The sequence below is a fragment of the Helobdella robusta genome (genome assembly GCF_000326865.2).
Source record: "Helobdella robusta unplaced genomic scaffold HELROscaffold_1, whole genome shotgun sequence".
NCBI lineage: Eukaryota > Metazoa > Annelida > Clitellata > Rhynchobdellida > Glossiphoniidae > Helobdella > Helobdella robusta.
The window spans coordinates 2,354,320-2,373,848 of NW_008703570.1; the positions used below are offsets into that span (position 1 = coordinate 2,354,320).

The 19,529-nt window shown below is 30.8% G+C and overlaps 1 protein-coding gene across 1 annotated transcript in view; it reads right to left on the reverse strand.

Annotated features, from left to right (window-relative positions):
* Positions 1–19,529, reverse strand: part of HELRODRAFT_62279 (hypothetical protein) — a gene marked incomplete at both ends in the record, with an annotated part of 75,728 nt that overhangs the window by 31,201 nt on the left and 24,998 nt on the right. Inside the window, 15 exons of the mRNA XM_009010594.1 lie at positions 40–172; positions 3,633–3,753; positions 4,545–4,682; positions 5,477–5,631; positions 5,851–5,971; positions 6,054–6,199; positions 6,697–6,863; positions 6,950–7,035; positions 7,226–7,446; positions 9,803–9,971; positions 10,069–10,322; positions 10,411–10,639; positions 13,140–13,223; positions 17,757–17,849; positions 17,916–18,002. Of these exons, the coding sequence (XP_009008842.1) occupies positions 40–172; positions 3,633–3,753; positions 4,545–4,682; positions 5,477–5,631; positions 5,851–5,971; positions 6,054–6,199; positions 6,697–6,863; positions 6,950–7,035; positions 7,226–7,446; positions 9,803–9,971; positions 10,069–10,322; positions 10,411–10,639; positions 13,140–13,223; positions 17,757–17,849; positions 17,916–18,002 (2,204 nt within the window). The remainder of the gene's footprint in view (positions 1–39; positions 173–3,632; positions 3,754–4,544; positions 4,683–5,476; positions 5,632–5,850; positions 5,972–6,053; positions 6,200–6,696; positions 6,864–6,949; positions 7,036–7,225; positions 7,447–9,802; positions 9,972–10,068; positions 10,323–10,410; positions 10,640–13,139; positions 13,224–17,756; positions 17,850–17,915; positions 18,003–19,529) is intronic.

Here is a 19,529-nt window from a genome sequence, read left to right on the forward strand (position 1 = left end):
TCAACTAACAAATATCATAAATTAACAACAAAAACAAACCTGGATTCAACGGGAAATGGTTCATAAAGAAATTTTTTGTAAAAATGTTTTTTAACATCATGGACAAGTATGACAGCTTTGCCTTGATCATCAAATTGTGGACGGCCAGCCCGACCCATCATCTGTAAAACATCTAGATGAAAAAATATCATGATGAGATAAAGAATCTTAAAAACAGTTCTATCAAAGTAAATAAGAGTCTAAAAACTTTTGCTTCTTTCAAAATGTTTTGTTGCTTATTTGATAAATTAAAATTTGTATTACAGGAGCATTTTCAAAACTGGCAACATGAAAAATGGAACTGAAATTGGGTGTGGTGTGGAGTTAGTACTTCGTTATTGTGTGCCACATTTATCGTTAGTGCTGTTCTCCGTATGGAGTACAGTCGGGGGACTCGGAACATGCTAGCCCGCCCAAATGCCGCTAGAGACTTGAAACTGACAGTATCGTTAGTGCCGTATAATTTTCGTTAGTGCCAGTCCCTCAAAAAGGATATGGCTGAGGGGGGGGGGGCTCAAGAAACGCCAGCTCATCCAAAAGCCAGTACTAGAGAATGCCGTTAGTGCTGTTTAGTGCCGTATTAATTTACATTTTGAACCACATGATTGCAGAACAGTGTTCACCAAAGATGTTAACAAATTTAATCCCCCATTGAAAAATATTTAACAAAAAAATCATTTAAAATAACAAAAACTAGCATTGATTCGAGGATTGATTGGTTTAATTTTTTTGATTTAATGCATATTGGTTGATGCAGAAATTAATATTATTAATTATATTTATTCATTTATTTGGTTTAGTTCTGTTTTGAAATTTGGTTTTGAAACTAAAAATAATTTTAATATTTTTAACAAAAGATTAATCATTATGAAGCTAGAATGTTTTATACATGTAAAAATTTATTGCAAGAATAAATATAATAGATGTGAAAATCTTCATTAATTTTAAGTTAATTTTTAACTAATGACTTCAATTTTTTGAAAATAATTTTTTAGTGAGATGTTGAAATGCATATAATTGATTAATGTATATTGATTCCATCCAACGTGCGAATCCGCGAAGACAAAAAATGTGTTCACATCGTTGTAATTTGTGTGGATAAAAAAAAATGTTAAAAGATGATCAATTTATTTATTGACCAGTACGTTCAATTAGCTTGTTAATCTAGTCCAGTGATTAGGAAGTTAAGCTTTTAATTGTTCAGAGGTGGAAGTTTGTTGCTAGGCAAGTGGGTTATTTTTTTACATTTTAGAGTTGAGTTTAGTGTATTTAAGATTTATATGCATATATAAAATTTAGTTGCACGCATATTATAGAGATGATTGGCTTAGTTAAAAATTTAACCTAATATTCTACACTTAACGAATATCTAATAAGTTCTTACTTATACAAACAGTATCAGATTGCTTGCTCAAAAAAGATTTTAATCACACCATGCATCTTGTCAGCTCTTAGCCAGAACAAGAATAACCCTACAAAAAGAGTAAAAAATTTTTGAGAGCTGTCGGATTAGTTACAATCTCACAGAATTTTGACGATATCCAACTCTTGTTTAGACATATTTTTGCAATCGATGAAGAGTGCGGTATAAATTATGTCACAAATTTGATAAGAACAAGCGAAAATTTACCTGACCCAGCATATTGCTTTTCACGTCAGGATTGCTCATTGATGAGATAAAATGAAGTGGATGATAATGATTTGCTGAAATGTCAGGAAGTGATGTTTTTATGCAGATACAATCGATTTATAGAAAATGTCATCAGCGATACAGCAGAACACAAAAGACTGATGCCAATGCATTGAAAAATTAGCAAGGCGATTTGTAAATTTTGTCCACTTGTTTGCTGTTATGTTGCCTTTATTTGATTATTCAAATGAAATTGAGAAATGAAGTTGAGAGCATTTTTAATGACATAAAGAATCATATTTATAAGCATCAATCTCCCCCAACGATTGGAAAAATTTGTAACAACTTACAATAATTCAACAATAAACATTGTTAGAGCAATAAGTAAACATATTAGTAAATGATACCAATAAAACATAACACCGAAGTAATTAGCACAATAAAACATAACACCAAAGCAATAAAACATAACGCTTTCAAACCCGCTAAAGTAACGTTATGGCAGACAATCACATTAACAAAAAGATGTCTATGGTTTAGTGGTTTGAAGACATGTGATGCCATATGATGAAAAAAGCTATTATATACTTTGTCCGCATCATGCAACAATAAAGCGTGTACTAACGCAGAGTATTACGGAAATGGTGCTGTATAAATAACACGACGTTTACATTTTAATTTAAAGACGTTTGGAGTGCTTTTGAAAGTCACCAGTGTTCGATGCTTAATAAATACAGTTTTACATGATCCTTTCGCACGTACTTAACTCAACAATGCGGCATGCACTATTACAAACAGACAGAAACAACGACTGAGAATGCAATAAATTTTATACAACATCTGATATCAAAAAGCCCTTTTCGATGTATATAATTCGAACTTTAGACCTGCACGTTCCAAACCGAATCCTAAAACTAGGTCTAACCAAACCGAACCAAACTCCAACTTCCGAGTCAATCGAACAGAACTTGAACTTTAAAAAAACGGTTCGATTTCCATCTCTAATCGCAACCCGTAAACACACTTGAGGCTTTAACTAACGAAAGTTTAACTGACGAAAGTTATTACGGCACTAAAGAACACCAACGATACTGTGAATTTGTGTATTTGGAGGCTAGAATGTTCCATACAGGAGACCACCAGTAAAGAAATTAAATACGGCACTAATGGAGCACTAACTCCACATCCAATTTAAGCCCCATTTTTAAATTGGGGGCTGGGGAATGCATCTGTGCATAAGGCGGGCCTAAAAATTTGTACAGTACATAAACACACATCTTTTACATATCGATGACCAGATATGGTTTGAATTTTTGGGAACAATATTATAAGTTGAATTTAGTTAAGTGTCGACATCTTCCAAACCTGAAAAATACCGACCAGTTGAATTTACAAAAAAACAGATTCCTTTCCTTTAAGGAAATTATAATCTAATAATAATATAATCCATATTTAATCTATAAATTTTCGTACTAAAACTGTTAGAGCCTAATTCATCTCAAGGAAAGTTTGAAAAGACAATTTTATTTCACGTCTAGTATTTGTTTAATTTTAATGTCGGTAAATATTAGATTTTTAAAATTTTTATTTAATCCAGATTTTACTTTTTGAGACTTAATTTTATTGCTATTTATACACAACCAGTAAGCGGCCACATGCCAAAGATAAGATTATATGAAGATTTACCACGTGTCACCTAAAAAAATTGAATTGAGTTAAAAAATGTAATGACAAAATTATTAGTTTCGGCAATCTTTGGAAGGCAATTGTTTAAAAACAATTTTAAAAATTGATTAGTAGATTTTACGCAAAGGATTATATAGCTATCCTTCAACAGAAACTGCTTCTAAGACACTTAAGATTAATTTAACTTTTTTATAGCCGAAACCGCTTCAAATACTCGTATCCGGTGAAACAGAAACAAATTATACGGGAACAAATAAAAAAAAAAGATTATTGAAACCTGTAATTGGAAAATCTACATATCGTTTCGTTTTGCCATCGTAATATTCAGTTCCCTTGACGATAACGAGATGTGCAGGAAAATTGACACCCCATGCCAAAGTACTTGTGGCTATTAAAACCTGGTAAAATTAAAAAATTTGAAATCGTTAACTAATGAAAGAGCTAGGTAAAAACCATTGAACGTTTCAAATGAGACATAACTTTACATTTTGTAAAAGATAAAACAAATAAATGGAAGTCTTTTTACAATATTTCAGTAAAACTTAAATGATACCAAAAAGAACATAAAAAAAAACATCAAAATTAAATAAAAAAATTCAAAAAATGGTAGATAAAATAATATAAAAGAGAATGAAATTATTCGTCTTTGAACGAAACCGGAATTTTGAACCTTCGGTCATGATCTCTGGTTCGACCAATGAATTAAATTAAGGCTAAATTAAATTAATTTATTGATAAATTTTAGTCATTTTGTCATGCAATGATAGGGCGACATAATTTGAAGTGTTTTTTTTATTTGAAATGCTCTGGCAAATAAATTTTAAACACTAGAGTTTCAATTTTTGATTATTATGTACAGCTGACGGTCTAAAAGTTTGAAGTGTTCTAAAACCTTTAGAGGGGTCTGAAAGTTTGAAGTGTTCTAAAACCATTAAGATGGAAGCGAGCAGAAAATTGAAATATTTTCACCAAATCGTAATAGTAAATAAACAAGTTATAAATAAATAAGTTTCAATAGGGAGTCTGTTTAATTTTTTTGAAAGTGATAATTTTTTTATTCTAACATAACTTTTATAATATATAAAATGTAGTTTATATAATATTAATTCAATCCTAGACAGTTTCCGAAGATGAATTTAGTCTTTTATTTATTCTTTAAGCAATAAAATGAAAACTGTTAAAAACAAACTTGTATTTTCCGTCTAACAAACAAGTGTTCAACAATTTGTCTATCTTTTTCATGAATGCCAGCATGGTGTAGCCCTATACCAAATGCCATCGTCAATTTTAAATTACATTCCATTAGACTGCTGGTTGTAACGTTCAACTGAAAATTATAATGAATTAAAATCATAAATTAATTTAAATGAATTTTTTATTCAGGTCCAATATGTTAATATCAAAGCACCTATAAATTTTAACAAGCTTTGCCTCTCCACCGTTAATTCTGTAAATTTGCTATATTTCCCAATTGAGAAACTATAACACACGAAGAAATTTAGAAATTTGGTGGTAAAAAACTACATCAATTTAAGGGCGGGTGATCCAATCGTCGTTTATACTTTCGTTTTGACTGCATATAGCGCAGCGGTGCGAGTGATATTATGATTAATGATTCTGCGTAACACATCAAGTTTTCCACATAATAATCGACGCTTAACCGAAAACTATCCGGAAAACTTTATTCCTGATGGCGTTGAATAAAAAAGCTGTAACAAACGCCAGTTTTTAAAATAAACTTCGACAATTAATTTTGGATTTGTATTAGGTAAATCTACCATAGGTTGCAAGAGAAAATTGACATTTTGCAAAACGTGCTTGGCCTCCAGTTTTCCATAACACCAGCCAATGTGACCACATCAATCAACCAAATCTAAATCCAAAATCTCGGCCATGATCCATGTTTCCGACACTTTTTAAGAACATATAAATTTGGACCGTACATCAAAACGCAGCCTACTTTTCACAGCCTATTTTTGTTTTGTTTTTTTTTTAAATTAAAATAACAATAAAATTTAGCAGTGTATTTTACTGTAAAGCGAATTTTTTTGTTTTGAACAACGTTAAAAATAACAGTTTGATTATAAACGTTTATACAAACACACAAACAAAAACCAAAACTACTCGACTAGCCTCAGGTTCAGACATGTGCAGCCACTGTTTTGGATTTTCTTCAGCAGCCAAATAAGCAATAAGATCAAAAGCTGTTAACCTTGTTTGTCTTCTACTTGACACGAATATCAAAACAGGTTTAGTTGGGGAATGTGTGATAATAGCTGTCAACACGTTTAATTTTGTCTATTTTCATTTCAATATCTTTTTGCTACCAGTTAATTTTTGATATAATAAAAAAAATTATAAACAAATAAAAATACGTTGAGTTATTAAATATAAAGTGATTTACAAAAATCATAAACCTTTAGTAGAAAAACCTATAAATAACAACCAATTAGTTTAAAGCAAGTAATTAAGATTTATATATCGAGTTATCAAACCTTGAAATATTGGTTTATTCATTGTAGCCATTCGAGGACAATAATGTTTACCAGGATACCCTGATATATGTACTTCAAGAGGCACAGGTCGAACAGATGGTCGAAAATTAAAAAGGCCTATCTTTTATTCAAAAAATTATGTTGTTACTTTTAAATAAAAAATTTTTCCAAATGAAAATTTTGGAAACTTAATAAAAGTAAACCTGTTTAATAGAAAGCCAATCGGCAAGATCTTTAGCATTAGCTAATGCGGTAGATAAACCAACGACCCGAATCTTCATATCGGTATGAGATGATATAAAATTAGATCGAGAAACAATAACTTCCAAAACAGGACCCCTATCATCACCTGATTATTTTGCACATTAATTTGTCTTAAAAGATTTTCTACGGTGTTTCATGTTTTGTGATTTTCAATTAAATATGTAGCAAAAACATCAAGCTGAAATGAAAATCAGACCAAAATTTCATTCAAAATCAAATGCCAAAAAAGCTTTCTAAAACGCTTGCACAAAATTCCGCTGAAAGTTCAAAACAAAAACAATGAGTTTCTTATATAAAGATTTTAATAAAAAACCAAGAAATGTTTAAATTTAAATAAAAAACCATGAATAATTTGACATCAGGGCATTATAATAAACAAATACATCGGCTTAAATTATTTTTTCAAATAATGACGGTAATGTAATTAATAATTTGAAAAAACTTTTTATTTTATAAAAAATGCCTATGCCATTTTCTATCTCATATCACATAATTTTCTAATAACTGAAAAATTCGAAGATTTCAATTTTTCAATTAGATAAATATCAAAACGAAATTGATGTAAATATAACACAAACAAACCCAACAAATGTATTTCGTCTATGACTAGAAGAGACACTGATTTAACATATTTTCTAGTTTGCCAGCTTCTACTAATACCATCCCACTTTTCAGGTGTGGTGACAATCAAGTCTGCTTTTGAAATTGCTCCCATATCAGGAACAACATCGCCAGTTAACTCCACAACTCTGCCGTTTTTTCAAGCAAAATATTTACTAAACAGGTATTAAATATTGTTATCATTAAATTACAAATAATAAAACTAAAGAGGTACCTTTTTCCCAATTTTTGTTCAATTCGTATTTTCCAATCCTCCATTCTTTCGCGAACCAAAGCCTTTAGTGGAGCTATATAAACTGCCTTTTAAGAAAATAATAATCTAAACTTTTCATAAATTCGTAAAAATATTAAAGATTTTGAAACAAGCAGCTTTTCTGTAAAATTAAAAAAATTATTAGCTGCAGTATTAATTTTTCTAGAATTTAAAAAAACAAAAACAAATTATTCAGTGGAAAAAAATCAATAAAAAAACAATATTCTTGAAAAATACCTTAGTTTTAGGATATTCTCTAAAAACTCTAAATATTGCTAACTCAGCTGCCACAGTCTTTCCAGACCCTGTCGGAGATCCAAGAAGAACATTGACATCTTGGTGATACAGAGTGTGAAAAACTTGAGTTTGAATAGGGTTGAAATGATTAAATTTGTATAAAGATTCTAAAACTGGATCTTTTAAAGCTTTTTTGGGAAGTGGTTGCAAATCAAGAAGCTCTAAAAAAAATTTTATAAATATATTAAAGTTAAATTATACAACCAAAATTAACCCAATTGAACTGAATTAAAAAAAATAAAATCATTGAAAGTTGAATAAATGAATAAAATTGTAAAGAATCATTTAAATTGTCTATATAATTAAATTCAAGCTAAATGAATCTAAGGACAATCAGTCAGGGCCGGTTAAAATAATAAAATATAAGGTCAAAGGGGAAAATAAGATTAAAAGTTTAAAACTCAAACACAGAACTTTTGAACCAAGAGTAGAAAGAACGAAAACAAGTAGCGCTTTGTGTAAATGAAATCTTTTAACAATTCATCTAAGAAAAAAACATGATTTTAAACATCTACTGCTATTTAACTTATGAAATGACAAAGAAAAAAATATCGGTCCTTTTCAGCCAGTTGTTTGAGTTAATTACAATAAACTAACTCGTATTCCTCTCTCGTATAACCCTAACCTTTGTATTTATCTACCAATTCCATTGCGGATTAATTTTAAAATTGGCACCTGAATTGTTCGCTCACAAAGGGAGTAGCCTTATGGACAACATTTCCATCTCGTTTCGATATCAAGCTTGAGGAAGGTTCGTGACAAGAACTATCGAGATTGGAAAGCTTTATCGCTTTTTTTTAATTTGTTGATGTTTTAAATAAATAGGCAAAGTGTACCGCACATTGTGGCTAATTTCACAGCCATAGAAAGCTCTGTATTAATAACACAGGTCAACAGCTGTTTTGGTGCCAGAATAATTTTAGTTATTTTTATATGAATTTGATGCCCTGATTTCAAATATGGTATTAGTTTTTTTTTAGAAGCTCTACTTATTGAGATATAACATTTTTATAATTTTTACAATACACAGGAAATAGTGTAACAAACTTGTATCATTAAAATTATTTTTATTGTAAATATAAACACTTACAAATATTCATAAACATGGTCAATAATAAACAAAATTAGCTAATTAGTATTTAGAAAATTTTTTCTTTTAATATAATCACTTTTTTTATACAAATAATAAAAAACATGTTTAATATTAAACTGAATTAACTAATTAACATATAACAATTTTTTTCTATTTGACATTCTGTAATTCATTTTTGAAACAGCCTTTTTCCAAATTCTAACAGTAATCTAGCCATCATATGTGTGTGTATTCCATCTTAATATCCTGATGAAATCTTTCTCCTTGTTTTTACTAAAGTCTCCCAAATTTTCAGGAAAACATTTCAACTGGCTTTGTAAATAGTGTTGCAACCAAGAAATTTAAAATTCTCATTTACCAGTTCAATATAATTTTTAGATTTGTGTTTATGAAGAAAATTTATAAAATTACTAAAAGTTTTTCGGTTTTCTTTGAATGTGTATTCTCCACATATGTACATATATATGAAATTACTAAAAGTTATTTGGTTTTCTTCGAATGTGAAAAAGTCAGGATTATTTAAACAACTTCTTCAACTTGAACTCATTTTACTTTTTTATACGCAAATATAACAACCTATAAAACAATACGTTTCAAGTTAACTACATCGACTCAATTTTTTGGCTTTTGCCTTTTGAAAAATACCTGGTTTTATGCTGTTTATACTTAATTTTGTTGAACCATAAAAATATTTATTGACCTTCCATATTAAAAATTTCACTTTTGTCACAACACTGAAAATTTTAGCAAGCTAATTCTATGCAAGACAATTCTTCAGCTTTTAGCAGCAATACAAATATAATAACTTCTCTAAATAGAAAATTCAAATTTATCTGAATATCGTTCACCCGTTTCCTGGACCGCAACATACGTACTCAACTATTTCGCTGCTCACTAAAATTAAACAGTAAGCCACGCCACCGTACGAACCACCTCTAACATTCTTTTGAGCATCTGGACGCTGTCGATCAATGGTCTCAATGCACATACTCAACCACATAACTAATGTCAAAATGAGAGAGAAAAATTAATAGCCTCCTGTCTCAATGCTCCTGTTAAGAGATGATTCACTCTTCGATCATATAACTCGTGCTTATCTCTTAAAACACTAAACTAAAAAATTTGTCATAGATCGACTCTGGCTTGGTTGGACTTGACCAGGTAACTTTTTAAAACACAGTTCAGTCGAGAAGAATCTGTTTACTGCAACGTTGACTTCTACTAGGTCTGGAAACAATTTATAATGGCAACGTGTACACGTTAACGTCCGACTATGGGGCATGTCCGGCTATGGATCATGCCTTTTATTATAATTATGATGATAGAGGAAATGTATAAACTAAATATACAACTTGTTGTCAAAATTAATAGTTAACCAAATTCAATAAAATTAACAATCAACATAGAATAAAAAATAATAGTACCCGTATGAGGCGGATGTCTTTCTGGTAATATAAGATGTTGAAAAGAAATAGGTAGCGTAGTTTCTGAACCTAGCCATTTATCGGAAACTAAACGTATGTAATACTGACTTGGCAATGGTTCAATGATTGGAATTGTAAAAACCAAAGTTTGTGGTGTTTTTGTAACAACCTTGAATATTTAAACATTTAGTGTTTATTATATTGTAATATTTTTCACAAGCATGTGTTGAAAAAAATAAGTGTTTCAAAACCGCAAAATGACCAACAGTTTTTTTGTATATGATTATAAAATCATAATGATATATGTTATTGCTGTCTGGATCTTCAATCCAAACCCAGAAGGGTTCTCCTACTTTGCCGTGAATTTTATCATTCCAATCAAATGCAGCTGTGAACAACAAGGTAATTTTTAACACAGTTCTAGTTATGGGTTGTATCAAATAATCAACATCTAATAAGGGTATTCGATGGGCACATTGTTTCAAAGAAGGACCCATGCGGATGTTTCGAATTATATGTCCTGTTGGAAAGACAAATTTATTAAAAATGGAACAAATTAAAATCATGAAATTAGTTTTTGATAAAAAAAATCGATTTAAAAAAGTGACGACCTATTTCTTTTGAGTCCATTTCACGTAAACGGTCTATAGATAGTCCTTTTTCTTCTAGTTTGTTGAATATTTCAGTCGGCACAAAAGAAAACTGTCGAATAGGGTTCTGCCAGTCCCACAGCCTTTTTTCCAAAACTTTACTGAGCTTCAAAAGACGACCTGCTGCCATAGACCACCCTTTTTTTAGGGCGATCTCAAATAGTGCTCTAGCTATACGAGTTGCATTCTGAAACATCAATTAAAAAATTCATCTCGTTACGAAATTATTCTAAACATTTATTTTCCGAGTTACAAACACGTTTTAGGCAAATAATCATATTAATTTTATTGTATTTTTAATGAATTTGTTTGCAATAAAAAACTCAACTAAATAACTTGCTAATATGTTGTCCAAATATCGAGCAATAATTTAATAAAAAAAGTTGAATAAAATAATTGAATAAAACAAGTCTAACCTTTAAACAAATCAATTTAAAATTAAGTAACATTTTAATGTGTGTAATTTGGCGAATTTTTGATCGGTTAACAAAATGTTAAAAAATAAGTGTGAAATAATATGTATTATTAAAGAAATAAAGTAATGTAAGCATGGTTTTCAAAAGAATGAAACTAAAAACGAGTTCTATTTTACCTATTCTTTATTGGTGGTGAATCCTATACTCTCGAACTAATTCCAACTTCATGCATAGACCGGAACATTTGTCGTCAACAAAAGTATAATGATTCGGCAGGACAAAACGATGCTCGTCAACCAAGAATAAAAGCGTATCTAGGAGAAAGAAGACTGGATCAAAACAAGCTGATGGCCTTACATAAACGCGTACTGGACGAAAACGTTTACTCTGCAGAAAAGACCTAGTAAAAACTTTGTTAGAAAAATTCAAACGCATTCCTCACCGGATACCCATCGAATCAACAGGGCTTAAAGCCGTTTCCCTTCGACGAAGCAGGCAATAAAAAGATGTTATTAAAAACTAGTTTGTTTGAAAACTGTACTTCCGAAGAATAAAAGAATTAGATAAAAGAGCTTGAAGTGATATTTTTAATGTAAATATTACTAAAAATGGAAAAAAATAAATACAAACACTTATATCCTCACTTTTAATCGCACTGAACTGCCTAAAAAAATAATAATGTTATAATGTACTAAAGGTAGAAAAATACATTTCTCCTCCAACTGGATGTACTAACTGTCAAAGATATGGCACAAAATTTGTAAAACAAAGATCCAATCTGTGCAAATCAGGACATAAACACCCCTTGTATCAACCACGCAAGAAAAAGCCAAATTGCTTCCATTGTAAAGAGGAACATCCCACGTTTGATAAAAATTCAGAAATATATAACTAAAAAACAGATAATCCTGAATAAATATTAAAATAACATATCATTTATCCAAGCAAGAGCTTTAATTACTCAAGAAACCATCATATGTAAAGACTAAAAATAAAATAATAGATAAAAGTTCCATTGCAGAATTCCATATATGCCAGTAATAGTCTCTTCAGAAAACAATTCGAAAAACAAGAAAACTAACTCAGAAGACCAACTGTCTCAATACATATTCCAATCCAATAAAGAAGATATAAAAACCAGCATTATTAGATCATCAAGATTCACTAATCAAAAACAATACAGAAGCAAATCCAAATCACAAAATAAATGACAATCAATAACAAATAATGATGTTAAAAAAACTCAATGGAATATAAGAGGACTAAGAAGTAATATTTCAAAACTACTAATATTAATTGGAAAATATAATCTCCAGATCATTTGCTTACAAAAAACCAAATTAACAGAGAATAAAAAGTTTGACATAAAAATTTATTTTTATGTCACAAAATTCATCACAAATTTTCACATTCTTAAATAAATATTTCCTCAGACTTCCAAATTTGTACAATTATTGTTAACATCGACAGACCAATAACTGTATGCAACATATAAATTCCACCTTCTCTTAAGATAAATCATCTCAAGCTATAAAATGTATTTGATAGTTTGCCTAAACCAGCTATCATCCTATTAGGTGATTTTAACGCACATAACAAAACATGGAACAGTAATAGAATTAATAATAATGGTAATGTCATTGAAAAGGTTTTTCCTGTACAATGATATTTTCTTGATAAAACATTTCCAACCTACATATCTCCAGATGCACTCACAAACATGGTCAAATTTAGATTTAACATTTGCATATCCTTCAATTTTTAATCAAATCAATTTTAAACGGGCTGATTATTTTATGGTAGTGACCACTTCCCAATCATTCTCTTATATAACAACCAACTTAACGTACACTTACCTAATACCTAGTAAACAAAACGGATCCTCCAGTCTGTCAAAATTGCCACAAGATCTCAACAATAAGGCATATCTTCTAATGTAAAAATCTCAAGTTATAAAGCTGAAACATTCTATATCTGAGAATATCCATAGAAATTTTAAAACCATTGAAAACATCACCGCTGATTTAGAATATTACGATAGTTATTTGACAACCCACCCCAATGAAAACAGACAATGGCACATCATAGCACCGGGGCTGATAGCTGAAGTGCCTTTAAAGCGACTTTACAACATCAACAACAATTATCAAAAAGATGACAGCAAATGAGATTTGATGATTGTTAAGAATTTACATGATTAAATGTTTAATATTTTTTGACAATTTTAATCGATTTACAAAAACAATAATAATAGAATAAAACAGCACTAACTTGAACCACGTACGCTTGATCTGAAACAAGAGAAAAACTATCAAGAGGCTGTCGTGATATGAATGCTTGCAAAAGGATATTTACCTGTTTATTAGTTTAAAAATCATAAAGTATCATGATAAATAAATTGAAATTAAATAAAAAAAATAACATATTGCCAAACAAATTAACACCTAAACTCAGAAAACAGCTTTGTGTTAATCACAGAGTAGAATTTTATTTTAGATATAAAGAACTCACGAAAAATAATAAAGCTCAAGAAATGTACAGGAAAGAAAAAGATGATTTTTTGCATTTCTAAAAATCCATACTTTGTCGTGAAATCAAGAAGAAATGTAGGAACAAATTCTAACAAATTTATTTATTGGGCAATTGGAGGGACTACGTAAAATACCGCACTTGAAAAAAAAAATAATCACGAAATTACAGCAAATACCTCATGATTCTATTGTTAAAAGCAGCATTCAATTGCGTGCCAAGTGACGAATATAAAGTCGTGATAACCGACCTCACAGGGACACATGAACGACGGTAGAATCCATTGTTGAAAGCAGCATTTAATCGCGTGATAAGTGATGAATATAAAGTCGTGATAAGAGCAGATAACTGACCTCACAGGGACATGAACGACAATAGATGAAGTTGCAATTGTGATTGTGGGTGAAATATGAATTGTCTGAGTTGATATGATGGCTATTTTTAAAATATAAACTATTCTGGAATGGTCAAAAGACGGTCAACGTACATAGCGGTTTTGGCTATGGAGAACGGAATGAAGATGGCAACAGCATCCTTGAGTTAGCTGAAAGTCACGGGTTTTGTTTTATTTTAGAAAGAGATTGGAACATCTCATAACACACAAAAGTGGACCATCAGCTATGCAAATTTATTTTTACGCTATCAAGCAACAACACCGAAGGCTATTAAAAAATGTCAAAGTTATACCTAGCGAATCGTGTGTCACCCAACATAGACTCCTTGTGTCGAACTGTCAAAACCTAAGTCTAAACAAATGCCTCGGAGAATCAAAACGTGGAAGCTGAAAAGCAATATTCATCGAGAAAAATTTCAACAGATTGTCGCAACATAATTAGACCACCAATTGCAAGCCAGTACAGATTGGAGTACATATAAAACCGTTTTGATAAAAGCCGCAACTAAAGTTTGTGGGGAAAACTGGCACAAAAAGTAGGCATGAACTTGGTGGTGGAATTACAGTGTACAAAATTCCATCGCTGAAAAAGAAAGCTGCATACAAGCAATGGTAAAAATCAAAGTCTGTTGATGACCATAAAATTTTCCGTGAGAAGAACAACTATGCAAGACGTCAAGTCGCACTAACTCGGACAGATTAGTGCAGTGCAAAAAATTGATGGTAAAGAAAACAACGTCCTACCTAGGAGAACTGGGTCTTTGGACGCTAAACGAAGATTGATTGATTGGGTGCCTGTCTAGCACGACGCGATACCCATAAATACCCATAGATATTATACAAATGCATGAAATAAATCAATTAATAAATAATTAAAATTGATAAAACCTTCAAAAAAATTAATAAATATTTATCAATGAACTATAAAGATTGTGAAAATTGATGAGTGATAAATAATTCTTCATGAAAACTTGAGAGTAAAACCAGACGAAAAATGTGCGGAGATTCGTTCGAAGGCCAGTATAGCTATTATAAGTATATGTATAAAACAAACAGTTTGTACGATGCCTTGCAATATGTTTTTGGCAAGGGAAGATGGATACCACGTAAATATTAGCATGATAAATCCATTGCCGAATCGTGAATTGAACGACACTTTCAATCCATAACTACCACGAAAAAGAGTAGAATGCAGTAAAACAATGCATTCTACTCTCTGCCAATGTGCCAGTCGAATCCCCAGAGGGATATGTACAAAAAGATGACGAAATTTGAAATGGTGGATTGTTTTTTCTTGATGCACCTTGTGGAACTGAAAACCATTCATTCTGTCATTAGAGTTCGTGCTAGAAGCAATTGCTTTTCCTGGTATAGCGGCTACACTTCTGGAAATGTGTAGAACGAAATTTGAAATGGTGGATTGTTTTTTTTCAGCCTTTAAATTGCCATTGAACCTCAGGCATTGAAGTCAGCATTCAACATTTTAAAACACTCAGACGTAGCAAAAGTCAGAACAGGTAAAATTATCATCATTAGATAGAAGAACCATGAAGGATCATTGCAATAACTCAGGATGTTTTGGAGGCTTAATGTCTGGCGAAGTCTTACTACTTGCTGTCTGACGATTTCAGTCAAACACTAACAGTATTTATACGATTTATAAGATGAAATAAATGCTTTCCTCAAATCGTGTTAGCTGTTTACAGAAGTTAGAACATGCGAGTTGCATTACTAAATTAATTAAAATATAACGTGAATTTTTATATTTTTAACATTCGTGTTGATTACTTTTGGTTAGGGTTAGTTTATATTTCATGAATTTTTTTGGCCTAACCCAGCTTTTTTGAAATGTTGACTTTATTGATTAAAATGAAAATGTCTTGCTATGTACAGAAATTAGAGCCGACAATAAACATTCGAGCTGCATTGATAAATAAACAATTCTATATGAAATTCCCTTAAACTTGTATTGCTAGATTTTGTAAGTCATGAACTGCTTTTGATCGATAAACAATAATTGCTGTTTAGGTTAAATTCAAAGTAATGGATGTTACGACCAAAATAATTTTATTTTCACCCAATGTTTGCAAGATCGAATAGATTACATCAAGTCATCCAAAATCCGATCAGTGCCTCATATCAACTCCAAATAACTGGAAGGGAAAGTACAAATGTTACAAGCATTACGAGAATAGCTATTATAAAAATGCGATATGACATTAAGAAAAAAATTAAATTTGTTTATCAATTAAAATATAACATATTTTTGACATTCGAGTTGATTATTCTTGGTCAAGTGATTTATAATCCTTAAATTTTTTTGACCCTAACAGCTCCGTTAAAATGTTGAGTAAAAATGTTAAAATTTACTGAACTCGGGTTATTTTTTATTTAAATTGAAAAAAAATAATATAAACAAAATTTAGTTTTATGTTCATGACAACAATCTACAGTGTATATTAATATTCAGTTTGAAAAATAAGAATCTTGATACTAAGAGATATATTGTTGATATTCATTTTTTGGGTGATAGGAAGTAAACCGGGTCGGCTAATTTATTTATAAAAGTATTTAACATTGATTGTGTTGCTGAATATCAAAGTTTAAAGTACCGGTTCATAACATAAAATCCGCCTAGATTTCAAATCATGGCTATCAACTAGTCTAACAGCTAATATATATTATTATATCCTCTAGAATAGTCAAAATGCTGTTCATATTAACAAATCATTTTAATTGCGCTATATAATTGTTATTATCTTGGTTTTATAATTCTATATTATTTGTTATAATAGGATATTTTTGTAACAGCACGATTTTTAAATTGGGGTTAGAAGTTGAAGATTTGCATTGAGTTATTAGCGATGGATCGTAATTCTGGTATTCATCGGTTATGTTACTGTTGGCAACCGAATAAACATTGCGTGCTCGAACGGCAACAAGTCTGTGTTTGAAACAGCTGTTTATATATAACAAATCAGTGAAACTATGGAAGATCCGAATAGCTTGACATTTGCAAGGTACAACAATATAAATAAAAGCTAAAACGATTGTTTAATGTTGCAACTGTCAGCAACTTTCCGTTAAATGCAGTTCATGACTTACAAAATCCAACAATACAAGTTTAAAAGTACACAATGGTAACAGAAATTTATTAATTACAAAGAAAAAAATGAGGTTGAAATGAAAAAATTATCTGCTTAATAAAAGTTAGTTTTGAAATGAAAAACACTCAGTAAGAATTATTTTTTATTTTGAAAACACTCCTGCCTGGATCTAAAGCAAATTTTGATAGATAACAAGCGACCTTCATTTATTCAGCGCTCTTTATCTATAGCATTTTCGAGCCATTGAAAATCTCAAGTTTCTAGAGTTTATAGTTTGGCAAATATTTTCCCACTTTGTTTCTTAGTAGTAATTGACTAAGATAAAAACAGCATTTTAAAGCAATTTTTCTAACGATAAGAACCAGTATAATCCAAAATACAAATATTAATCGGAACAAAGATGGGAGGATAAAAGTAGCCAAATAACATTTTTGATCAAAAATTGGTATTTTTTAAATATTTTTTATTGAATCTGTAAAAATTTCATTTCTCTTAACGCGGTTAAGCAAAATATAAGTTATTACTATCTAAATGATATTAAATATTACTATCTAAATGATAGTAATAATGCTTTAATTATGAAAATCATTACTAAAGCTTTCCTGTTCTTCAATCATGTATATTATTATTGAAAAACGGCCAACTCAAACACTGTCCGAAAATCAAAGACCTGTGAGTAAACAATTAGTTGTAAAATGTCGTTACTTTTGGCGAAACCTCGTATTGTTTTGTTTCATCAGGGATCAAATTTTTTATCGAAATAATAACAAAACAAAATTATTAATGCATAATAGAACAAAACAATGCAAATAAAATTATTAAAAATCATACTAAAATGTTTTACAATATCAAAATAACCTTTCCCCAACTGTTTTCAGTACCACCTATTACAGGAACCTGACAAGCATCAGTTAAATGGCTATTAAGTTCTACCAATTCTTCATCTCTTACCTAGCAAATAGGAAATAAATACCAAATTTTACTTTCTAAATATATTTGAATTAAAACTCTAATCACTTTAATTTGTTCAAACTCATGAGCTCTTGATATCATTTCATAAATTTTGTCATCAATAATGGTTGGATGTAGAAACTCGTTAAACACCTTTATAGATTGTTACAATTAACCAATATTATAAAAATAACACAAACAAACAAAAGTTATTAGAAGAGGAATCTTTTCAATTAATAAAATTAAATTAAAACAAACAAAAGTTATTAGAAGGGAAATCTAAATTTTGCTTAACCTTTTAATTGACAAGAATTAATATAAGCCAGAAACAAATGAAATATAAAACTAAAAATTGTCGTCCAATTACAAAGTCCTGGGCATGACATAGAAACTGCATCCACACTGCTTTTGAGCGAAAGGCTAGGCCCACCGCTTATAACTGGTGGTTGTCATCAGGATGGTTGTCCGGATATAAAAACTTTTCCCCAAATTACTCTTATGCCATCACAAAAAACAACAGCCCCTAGTCCCCTATGTGGTCAAGGGGTGCCAAGAATCCCTGGGAAGTATGCAATAGCGGAAAGATGTTGCAGAAAAATTCAGAATGGCCCTTCTATGGTACTTAGACTTGGAACGCTCAATGTTGGATCACTGACCGGCCGCAGCATGGAAATCGCAGAAATGCTCGAGCGTAGAAGGATTGACATTTGCTGCCTTCAGGAAACCCGATGGAAATAGAATGGTGTCTGTCATGTCAACTCAGACAATGAAAATTATAATCTATTCTGGAATGGTCAAAAGACGGTAAAAAATAATGTTGGAATTTTTGTCAGAGTACCGCTAGCCCAAGAAGTACTGGATATTAAAAGAATTAATTCACGTCTCATGTGGATCAAGCTTCGCATAGAAAAGCAAACAATGATTATTTTTTTCACCACAGACAGGCGAATCGGAAGAGATGAAAAATGACTTCTGGACTGCATTCTCTGACACCATCTCAACAATACCAAAATCTGAAACAATCCTGATTGGAGGCGATCTCAATGGCCACGATGGAGAAAAAATAGATAGTTTTGACAACGTACATGGCGGTTTTGGCTATGGAAAACGGAATGAAGATGGCAACCGCATCCTTGAGTTTCCTGAAAGTCACGGGTTTTGTTTACTGAACACATATTTTAGAAAAAGGTTGGAACATCTCATAGCATACAAAGTGGACCATCAGCCACGCAAATTGATTTCTTCGCTGTCAAGCAACAACACCGAAGGCTATTAAAAAACGTCAAAGTTATACCTGACGAATCATGTGTCGCCCAACATAGACTCCTTGTGGCAGACCTGGTTGTCGAACTAACAAAACATAAGTCTAAACAAATGCCTCGGAGAATAAAAACGTGGAAGCTGAAAAGCAATATTCATCGAGAAAAATTTTATCAGAATGTGGGAAAACTGGTACAAAACGTCAGCATGAACTTGGTGGTAGAATGACAGTGTAAAAAATGCAATAGCTGAAAAGAAAGTTGCATACAAACAATGGCAAAAATCAAAGTCTGTTGATGACCATAAAATGTCAAACAAAGGTTAACAAATGAAATCTCTGTATCGTATAGCAAAACAAGCAAAGCGTACGTAAAAAGACATAGTTGATGCTTCATGTATCAAAAACGACGAAAATGAGAT